General features: G+C 45.6%; 1 protein-coding gene across 2 annotated transcripts in view; it reads right to left on the bottom strand.

The window, feature by feature from the left end:
* Window positions 1–3,914: 3,914 nt before the first annotated feature.
* TSPAN7 (tetraspanin 7) overlaps window positions 3,915–11,032 on the bottom strand; it is a 125,539-nt gene continuing 118,421 nt past the window's right edge. The window contains exons 7-8 of one of the 2 annotated variants that reach the window (XM_047844843.1): window positions 5,161–5,236; window positions 3,915–4,896 (exon numbers count right to left, since the gene is read on the bottom strand). In XM_047844843.1, coding sequence (XP_047700799.1) covers window positions 5,168–5,236 — 69 coding nt within the window. In that variant the 3' untranslated portion in view covers window positions 3,915–4,896; window positions 5,161–5,167. The remainder of the gene's footprint in view (window positions 4,897–5,160; window positions 5,237–11,032) is intronic. The other variant, XM_047844844.1, reaches the window with a different exon arrangement.

The raw sequence follows: 11,032 nt of genomic DNA, 5'->3' as shown, positions 1-11,032 counted from the left end.
GTAACTTCCGAGGATGTAATGTACAGTGTGGTGAATAGAGGTAACAATACTGTACTGTATACTTCAAAGTTTCGGGGCACCTGGGTGGCTCAGTCGGTTAAGCGTTTGACTTCCGCTCAGGCCATGATCTCATGGTTTGTGAGTTCGAGGCCCGCGTCGGGCTCTGTGCTGACAGCTTGGAGCCTGGAACCTGCTTCGGATTCTGTGTTTCCCTCTCTCTCTCTGCCCCTTCCCCACTCGTGCTCTGTCTCTCTGTCTCTCAAGAATGAATAAATGTTAAAAAAATTTTAAAAAAAGTTTCTATGCAAGTAGATCTTAAATGTTCTCACCAAGACAATAACAAAATTGGGAATTATGTGAAGGATGTGTTAACCAACCTTATTGTGGTGAACATTTCACAATGTATACATGTATCACACTGTACATCTTGAGCTTACACAATGTTATATGTCAATTATATCTCAATAAAGCTGGGGAAAAAAAGAGTCTTCTTTTTTGAGAGAGAGAGGGGGACAGAGGATCTGAAGCGTGCTCTGCGCTGAAAGCAGCGAACCCGATGCAGGGCTCAGACTCATGAACCACGGGATCATAACCTGAGCTGAAGTCAGATACTCGGCTGAGTTACCCAGGCACCCCAAAAAAGTCTTAATGGCAACTAGTGAGAAATGATATCACTAGGGAGAAATGATAAATGACCTCAAAACGAACAATTAGACTTATTATTTTTTTTAAATTTTTTTTCAACGTTTATTTATTTTTGGGACAGAGAGAGACAGAGCATGAACGGGGGAGGGGCAGAGAGAGAGGGAGACACAGAATCGGAAACAGGCTCCAGGCTCTGAGCCATCAGCCCAGAGCCCGACGCAGGGCTCGAACTCCTGGACCGCGAGATCGTGACCTGGCTGAAGTCGGACGCTTAACCGACTGCGCCACCCAGGCGCCCCAATTAGACTTATTATTAATAACAGTGAAAGGCCAGGAATACTTTCAACTGCCAAATTAGAATTTTAGCCCCAGTTAAACTATCATTTAAGAGTACAAATGACATGCAGATTTTTCAAAGATTGAGATAATTTAGCACATATAAATAAACTCCTTGATAAGCTAACAAACATGTACTTCAAAAAAAAAAAAAAAACAAACAAACCCAAAATTGAACCCCAAAGGATGAGATGCAAGGAACAGTGGTTAAAGAAACAAAACAGAACAAAAAACTGGTATGCAGGTAGGTAAATCTAAATAAACCCTAAAAACAGTGATGGTCATGATTCATTTTGGGAGACAGTAGAAACACAATGTCAGGCAACAGAAGCATGGAATTTAAGTGAGAAGTGCCTAGAATTAACACACTCCAAGGTCTTTGTGTTATTTTGGAAGAAGATAGAGATTCTGATTAATTTTATATTTCGGGGCACCTGGGTGGATCAGTCAGTTAAGCATCGGACTTCGGCTCAGGTCATGATCTCACTGCTCGTGAGTTCGAGCCCTGTGTTGGGCTCTGCACTGAGAGCTCACAGCTAGATGCTCAGAGCCTGCTTTGGATTCTGTCTCCATCTCTCTGCCCCTCCCCCACTGTGCTCTGTCTCCTTCTCTCTCAAATATCAATAAACATTAAAAAAAATTAAAAAAGCTTTATATTTCAAGTACACACATTAAGAAATTAAGATTGACCACTAAAAGAATAAATATAATGTATAGTTTCAAAAAAAAAAAAAAGAGGCAGGGAAGAGAAACAAGAAAGAAATGTAGACAGGAAACAAATGTGCTAGAGATAAAACCAAATCCTGTATATCCATAATCACAATCCATAACTGGATTAAGCTTTTCGGTTGAGACTTTCTCATATTGAGCCAAAGAAGAAAATATGCAGCTACATGCTGTTTAAGAGATGCATCTGAAATATGACACAGAAAGGGCTGGAAGCAGAGGGGTCTGGAGCAATAGCCTTGCAAATATTTATCAAAAGAAAAGTAATCTTAACATTTGTAATCGTCAGCCAAAATGAACTTTAAAAGAAAAAAATCATAATTAGGGATAAAGAGGGTCAGTTGATAATGACGAAGGAAATAATTCATCAATGAGACATAATCATGAACTTGCATGTCCCTAACAATATAGCTTAAAAATACATGAAGCAAAAATCGACAAAATCCACAGTCATGGTGGGGGATTTTAGGGCATCGTCCTCAGAACCCAATAGGTCAAATGGACAAAATATTCCTAAGAACGCAGATAATTTGAACAGTCCTAAAATTTACTACTTGAATATATTTACAACCTTACTCAAACTCTGCACCCTATAATCAGAAAATATACATCCCTTTCAAGCACACACAGAACAAACTGGAACCACATACCAGGGCACAAAGCAAGCCTCAGCAAATAACAGAGAATCTTTATCTCACAAACCGAGTTGTTTTGAACAAAAATGCAGCCTCAAACTCTACCCATTTGGAAACTTAGAAAACAAAACAAAACAATTCCTGTATGATTCAGTGCATAAATCCTAAAGAAAACTGCAAAATATCTAGAATAAAATACAACCAAAATTGCAAACCAAAACTGAAGCAACTAAAGCAGCACTTTTTTTTTAGCACATATTAATGAGCTAAGATACAACACAAAAAGAGAAAAACCCAAAGAAACTCTCAGAAAGATCTTAATTCTCTCAAAATGTTGACCTTTAAAAAAATTTTTTTAACTTTTATTTATTTTTGAGAGAGAGAGAGAGAGAGAGAGAGAGAGAGAGAGAGACAGTGTGAGTGGGGGAGGGGCAGAGAGAGAGGGAGACATAGAATCTAAAGCAGGCTCCAGGCTCTGAGCTGTCAGCACAGAGCCCGACGCGGGGCTCGAACCCACAAACTGCAAGATCATGACCTGAGCTTTAGTCAGATGCTCAACCGACTGAGCCACCCAGGCGCCCCAATGTTTATTTATTTTTGAGAGAGAGAGAGAAAGATAGAGTGTGAGCAGGGGAGGGGAAGAGAGAGAGGGAGACAAAGAATCCCAAGCAGGCTCCAGGCTCTGAGCTGTCAGCACAGAGCCCAATGCAGGGCTCGAACCCACAAACCATGAGATGATGAGCTGAGCTGAAGTCTGACGCTTAACCGACTGAGCCACCCAGGCGACCCTAAAAACGTTGATCTTCTGAAGATGAACTATCTGAAGGTGTGGGGCAGTGCCCTTTGTAAGCACCGATGTATGTTCAGGCTAATAAATGCATATGGTTAGAATGCCATCTCTGTCCTCATTACAGGTTGTTCTACAGAGAAGAGGGGGCTTTTTAGATCTACTTTTTTGGGATCAATATATATTTTACTAGTTTTTTTTTCCCCTAAGGGGACTCATCAGGAGGAAAACACAGATCGCAGATAACATATGCTGTACCTATTGCTAAAACGTTCTTTTAACCAAGTATAAGGATTCCATACTTTAGTATAAAGCAGGGCATGGGGATGACGGCATGGTATGATGTCATTTCTTCTCTAGACTATCTTCCTTCAATCCAGAGGAGAAAAAAGTAAGGGAAAAATACACGCTCATTAGAAACAACAAAGGAGAGAATCGATGCTCATTTCCTTTTTTTGTTGGTTTGTTTTAATGACATTCAGACTTTTGAAAACCGCTGAAATCTTTCTGCCTCTAGCCTGAAATAATGCGAAGCATCTATTTTTTGCGGCCAACAGTAATACATCCTGTTCATGATAAATGTTTTAAGTTCCTGAAGTGTCCATAAAAAAAACCTAACCCTTCAGCTTTGACACTGCCCGAGGCTGTTTCGGTAGGGTGAGAGCATGCGTGGAGCCGTGTGTCAGCGTGGAAGGTGGTCCTCCTCCAATCCCCCGTGGAACAAGATGAAATAGAAATACGTGTTTAGAAACTTACACAACAACCAAAGAACAAAACAAGGCAAGTTGTAGTGATTCTATTTATTAATACATGTATCACAAATGTTTCACAATATCAATGCATTCTTGTTGGCATGCTAGACAGAGGCATTGTTTCTGAAGGTCTTCTAAAAATATTTTGACTTTGTTCCCCCTTCACACTCATTTTTAAATTGATTCGATGAGGTCCTCGATGTCTGTAATGTCAATGCAAAGAAAAAATACAGAAGTAAAATAACACAATAGCAATTAATTGGGGAGAAACAGAAGTAATATTTCCTTCACAGGAAGTAACAATACGGCTTGGTAACAGGATTATACAGGTTTCAACCGAGAGGCATAGGTGCACTAAACTGTCTACACATACCCAGGCATGTAACAATAATGAGCAAGGAGGAGGCCACCTAACGCTCAGCAGTTCCCTTCGTGCGTGACGCATGCTTTTTTTCTCCGCATGGACAATTACTGGTGTATCTCTTTACATATCCTAGGCAGCCTGAAGAAGGTAGTAAGAGCCTTAGTAAAGGGAAAACCAAACCAAAGGAGGTTAAGCCAGAAGAACAGCTGGCTAGCTGCTTATCTACATCAAGGGGTATGGCGTTTATCGATCAGGATGAAGGGCTAGCAGGAGCCTTCCACACTACATGCAGGGCCCGGCCGGGCCAGTGATGGTGGGATGACCAGTCACCTACAATGAGCTGCAGTCGGACCAAGTACAGATGGAGGATCTGGTGCGCACGGGGCCTCAGGTGGGGTCCGCTAGGACCGGATGCAGGGAACCTGGCTACACTCTGGCACACGGGGCTTCACAAAACGGAACGCTACACATGATGCGGGCTGGAAGGCGGAGCAGAGACTGTGTGGGCGGGTCAGTTGCACGCTGGGTGGGGGGTTAGGGAGCGCGGGACAGGTGTGTTATGCACTGTGCTCTGACATCCTTTGCAAGTCTTTCAAAGATTGCCGTGGTTCCTTTTTAAAACAGGTCTCTTAGGCCATCGTTCTTGAAAGACTATGAGAGAAATGAAAATATGTGAGTGACTCACCATTAATAAGGACTGAAAAGAAGGTGACAGGCTGAAAAGGGCACTACATTTTGCACAAGAGCAGTGACCACATCTCCTCCCCAGCACCACGGAAACGAGGTTTCAGCACATGCACAGGTGCCCCAGCGAGCAAGTAGTTAAGTGGCCAGGCGGTACCCTTGCCCCTTTGAAGGGTAGTATGTGCCCCAAAGGGAGAACCCCGAAACTGAACGCTCCCCACATCCACTCACCTTCTCCTTACACCATCTCATATTGGTTGGCCGTGATGAACCGGGACAGACAGCAGGCCAGCAGCATGCCGATCAGCTGGTGCCAGAACAAGAAACGAAGACCAGAGTCTCAAGTCACTGAACGACACACGCCTATGACCCTCTAGACGTAATGTTTTTTAAATGTTCGTTTATTTTGCGAGAGAGAGAGAGAGAGAGAGAGCACGTGCGAACAGGCGTGTGTGCGCATGAGTGGGGGCGGGGCAGAGAGGGAGGGAGGGAGGGAGGGAGGGAGGGAGAGAGAGAGAGAGAGAGAGAGAGAGAGAGAGAGAGAGAGAGAGAATCCCAAGCAGGCTCCACACTGTCGGCACACAGTCCCACTTGGGGCTCGAACTCACGAACCCGTGAGATCATGACCTGAGCTGAAAGCAAGAGTCAGATGCTTAACTGAGCCACCCACGGGCTCCACCCCTGGATGTAATTTTTGACAACTGAGGGTTTTTGCATGTGAGTGAGGAAAAGGGCACTAGAGAAAAAGATCAGAGGTGATCTCAACAGTGGGGTCGAAGACTTCGGGAGTCTCGCCGCTCAGGCAGGACAGCTGGAGGCTCTAGAACTGGCCATAAGGTCCCACTGCAGCTTGCTCTGGCCGCTTGAAAGCAACTTTTGACACATAAGCACTATTTAAATTTGTTCCCGTGTTAGGAGCGTAGTGAAAACACTGAAGGACCACGGAATCCGTGAGGTCTTAACAAAAAGGCCAACATTTAATTCAAAGCTGTAAACACATGCACTGGGAAGAGATCTCAACGTGGTATGCCACCTCAGCCATACCTGGCTGACGCGAGCACAGTTCTTTCCTTGAGACAAGGAGACACTCTTCTTGACCAGGTGAGTTTGCCAGTAAGAAAGTCATGGCTCGTGAGAGGGAGGTGTTAGGGAGGGGAAGGGGAAATCAGGGTTTTCTCTTTGTCTCTAACCATGTAGATATTTTAGGCCTAAACGAGCCCATCCACACTGAAGGCCCAACTCCTAGGTTTTAGGGGCTCTGGAACAACAGAGAGCAGGAGATCCCCACCTCCTCACAAGACTTTGACTTCAGTAGCACAGGTAGATCTGATAAAAGCTGCCGTGACACCATCAAAACATCCTCAAGCACATCTGTTCTGCTTATTGGAAACCAAAATTCTCATTCCTGACTCTGGAGGATCAGCATTCTTTGGACAGGAACCTGACTGTGCACTTGAGATAAGAGGCCTGCAGCTTCTCTTGGCCACATGGAGTCCCTTCTCCTTAAGCAATTGGCCTTTTTTTTTTTTTTTTTTTTTTTACTGGATCAAAGGTGGGAATGACCTTTACAGATAATCTGGCGCAGTGTCACTCCAAGTGTGGCCCCAGGACAGCAGCATCAGCATGCCGCGGAACCTTGTTAGAAATGCAAATTCTCAGGGCCTCACCTCAGACTTGTGGGACCACACTCTGAGGCGTGGGGCCCAGAAGTGGTGTTTAAGGGGCCCCTGGCTGGCTCAGTTGGTTAAGTGTCTCTGACTCTTGGTTTCGGCTCAGGTCATGATCTCCCGGTTCGTGGGTTTGAGCCCCGCATTGAATTCCGTGCTGTCAGTGAGGAGCCTGCTTGGGATTCGCTCTCTACCCCTCCCTCTCAGAATCAATAAACTTAAAGGATAAAGAGTTTGTGTTTAAACAAGGCTTCTGGGTGAGAGAAGCACTCGGCGCAGGCCAGGTAGTTGCCCTTATCTTACAGGCGGAACACGTGCAGCCCACACCAGGTCCCAGTGTTGACCTCTGTTCTGTTGGCTTTCCACCCACCCGTTCAGGTTCCCGTCCATCTGGCTACCTCTCTTGCTGAAATCTTAGATTCTTATCTTCCTTTCCAAAAGTAAAACCATGCTGTGAAATATAAAAACTATAGCCTCTGTCAGGTAAGGAAAAACCACCACCTTATTGGGCTCGCCCTCCCTCCTACCAAGGCTCTGGCCAACCTCATTTTGTGCCACAACATACACAGTCCTGTGCACATGGCACCAAACCACCAAAGGAACCATGGCTGTAACCTCGAGAATTCTATGGCAAGTGACACATTAAACACCCCCCCCCCCATGATTGTAAGGACTTTGAACCTCGTAGCTCGTCCCTTTTCATTACAACTGCCATTTTCCAGGACCACTGCCATGCCAGAACACAGCGGGAAGGTTTAAAACCCAGATTTCCGCCAAAAAAACATGTGAGCATTAGAGGAATAGCATATTCGAGTATATCCAGCTCTCTAACCCTTCCCACCTCCCTGTACAATGTTACCATCCCAACATTCCAGATAAAACAACGGGCTCAGGGGAGGAGAAAGAATCTTCCCCCAAACCACACTGGTAACTCACATTGAGCTCCACCTGTTCTCCTGGAGGAGGACAGCCCCTTTCCTTGTCCCCCACCCCTACAGCTCGGCCTAGACCCTGTCCTTTCCAGAATACCTCCTCCGTCTCACATTACTGGGGGTTCTTTTCTGCTTCATTTTGCAAACTTCAGAGAGAGAGGGCTTTCAGTGGGCATCTCCTCATTTGATTTCGAGTTCCTAAACTCTTCTTTCTTTGTGAAGCTTATCAGTTTCGTGTTTTCTCGTTGAGCTCATGTGTGCTTGAAACACGATAGTTACCATTATGCTTCATGGTTTGCCACGCTGCTAGAATTCAGTACTTTCCGACGCTCCTGGCCTCTGTGGCAATTCACGAGCCATACAGCCCAAAATCTCTTTAGAGTGTTTAAGTATTGCTTGTATCCAAAATCTCTGACTTCAAGGAAATAGAGCATGTGCCTCCACTTTTTTTTTTTTTTTCCAGAATGGGAACGGCATCATTCTTAAGCACTGGACATACCTTCTCACAGAAACAATAACTTTTAAAAATATTGGCACAAATAAAAGCTACTTGCTTTTAAACTTACTTTAGTGTATATTTCTGGGGCACGAACACACCTTCCTGTTTGCCCATGGAAAAAGACAGATTCTAAAAATTATTATTTTTAAGTTAATTCATTTATTATTTTTTTTCTTTTTTTTTTAATTTTTTTTTTCAACGTTTATTTATTTTTGGGACAGAGAGAGACAGAGCATGAACGGGGGAGGGGCAGAGAGAGAGGGAGACACAGAATCGGAAACTGGCTCCAGGCTCTGAGCCATCAGCCCAGAGCCTGACGCGGGGCTCGAACTCCCGGACCGCGAGATCGTGACCTGGCCGAAGTCGGACGCTTAACCGACTGCGCCACCCAGGCGCCCCTAATTCATTTATTATTTATGAGAGAGAGAGAGAGAGAGAGAGAGAGAGAGCGCACACAAGTAGAGAAGAGGCAGAGAGAGAGGGAGACACAGAATCCGAATCAGGCTCCAGGCCCTGAGCTGTCAGCACAGAGCCCAGTATGGGGCTTGAACTCAAGAACTGTGAGATCATGACCTGAGCCAAAGTCAGACGCTTAACTGACTGAGCCACCCAGGCAGCCCTGGAGTTACTGATTTTAAATTTGCTACTGCATTTTTAATCATATTTGCAAGAAACTTTGATCTCTCACCTCCATAAGTACCAATTAAGGGAAAGTCAGGGTTTGGGGGGAAGCATCCTACACTTAATAGCAGCTATTACCAAATGATTTGGGGGATACATAACAGAAAGCCTGTTCAGCCAAAGTCATGGAAGACTCAGGGGGAGGACAAATGCTTGCTTGCCACTAGACGGAGAAGTCCATCCTTATTTAGATGATACTTTTTCTCAGGTTAGATATATGTAAAAAGCACCTCAAAGAGCAGAGGTATGTTCTGTGGGGTTCCGGGCTGCCTTTGAGGACCACACTGCTCATATGTATTAAGGATGCAGTACGTAGGCATTTGGACAGACTCCTGCTTTAAACCCCAGACGGAGGCAGAAAAGAAGACCTGGTCTCTTATGCTGGAAACCCCTCAGGACGGAGACCCCAGAACCACCACTCGCCATTCTTGTGGCTGGTGAAATGCCTAATATCATACAGCCTATGGAGTTTTAGTGTCTGTCTAATTTTTGGAGGTAACCTTTTATTTTTCCCACTCTCTGCCTTGTCGGTACTATATTCTACTTTCTTTTGGGTCATGAAAACCTCTGGGAGGTTCTGCTGCTTCAAGAACTGAGAAACTAGGGAGGGGGGAGAGAGAAGAAAGGCCCTCTACTTAACAAAAGGGTGACTCCAGGCTTTCTCAAGGCGCTCTCACATAGACGGCTGAGCGGCCTGGGTGCCGCAAAGCTCTAGGGACATGGATTGTATCACTGGGGCTCTGCAAATCACAGCAACAGGGCACATTCCTAGAGGTGGGAGAGAGGGGCTGGGGGGTGGGTTGCCCATGTCAGCAAAGGCAAGCGATGTAAGAGGAGATAGGCCAAGGGCGTCCTCCCTGCCATCACCATGGGAACCAAATGTGGCCCACGACCTGATAGCTGAGGGGCGGAGGGAGGATGGCAAAGTTGTAAAGGCAACTTTTTTTTTAATGTTTATTTTTGAGAGAGAGGGGGAGAGACAGAGTGTGAGCAGGGGAGGGGCAGAGACAGAGGGAGACACAGAATCCGAAGCAGGCTCCAGGGTCCGAGCTGTCAGCACAGAGCTTGATGCTGGGCCCAAACCCACGAACTGCGAGATGGTGGCCTGAGCCGAAGTCGGACACTGAAGCAATTGAGCCACCCAGGTGCCCAAGGCAACTTTCTTAATAAGAAAGTTTCTTAATAAGAAAGTGACAAGCAATAGATCAAAAACTTAGATCTTTATGATGCCTGTGGAGATTTTACGCTAATGACTTCAGTGGGAAACTAAATAGAACTTCCAAGTCTTTGGGAAAGTGCCAAGGAATCTGGTTTGACATAAAACTGTACAAATGCTATCTGGGACCATCTCAGGCCCTGAAAGAGGAGTAAGTAAATAGCTCCATTAACTTTCTTTGGCCATGTGTCATCCAGGCTATCAACAGCTTTGTCCTGCCCTCTACATGGGAGAGGTCAACAGGTCCCAGAAAAGAAATCCTGGTTCATAATGAATCATCCCAGCAGCCTATGGGCCCTGGGGGAGGCTCTGCAGGGGTGAGGGTCAGAGCATGGATGGGTAGGAGGAGGATCTGTATTTTGTGATGAGTACCTTCTTGCTTTCAATCCCACAGACTCAAACCCTTGCATTATGAAAGCACACAATGAGTTTCCCTTAGGTGCCACACCTGAGGCAAGAACAAGAGGGATCTTTGGCCCGAAGATCTGACATAGCAGGCCAACTGGAGAAGTCAGAATTATAATCCTGGATCTAGAAGAGCAGCCTAATCTCAAGCAAGCCATTCAAGTCTCCCCCCTTCTGGAAAACGCCTCTACCGACCCCACTCAGGACTGTAACATCTTGTGATGTGGAGAATTAATCCAGCCTAGTGAAGCCCCGTGTCTCTTTACATTGGATGCAGAAGCGTTACCACTTCTCCCCTGCAACACACAGCAGAAAGCCAACCAAGGTGGGAAGGGGCGTCACAAATGGAGTAAGTGTCCAGACCCAGACACCCTCACCTTTGGCTTCCAGGCCATGTTAGGAGCAGGGGAGGTGATATTCTCAGTTTTGTTCCCTCCATTTCTCTCTCGCTCTATCTCTCCCTGTCTCTCTCCTCTCTCGTGCACAAATATGCACATACATTCTGCTTGAGTGTGTGTCTCTCCAAGCTCTCTTGAGTAAAAGAGAAGCTTTCAAAGATGCAGGGAGGAGATACCCTCTCAAAACACTCCAACCTCCTGCTACAAATTTCTAGGGCAGTGGGACCTGTCCGTCCAGTCCAGACAAGCAGGCTTTCCCTTGAGAGGGCTCAGGCAATGGAAGTTTGTGGAGAGAAGCCTCAAAT

This window comes from Prionailurus viverrinus, chromosome X, assembly GCF_022837055.1.
Source record: "Prionailurus viverrinus isolate Anna chromosome X, UM_Priviv_1.0, whole genome shotgun sequence".
Lineage (NCBI taxonomy): Eukaryota > Metazoa > Chordata > Mammalia > Carnivora > Felidae > Prionailurus > Prionailurus viverrinus.
This window is presented reverse-complemented; position numbering and strand designations above follow the sequence as displayed.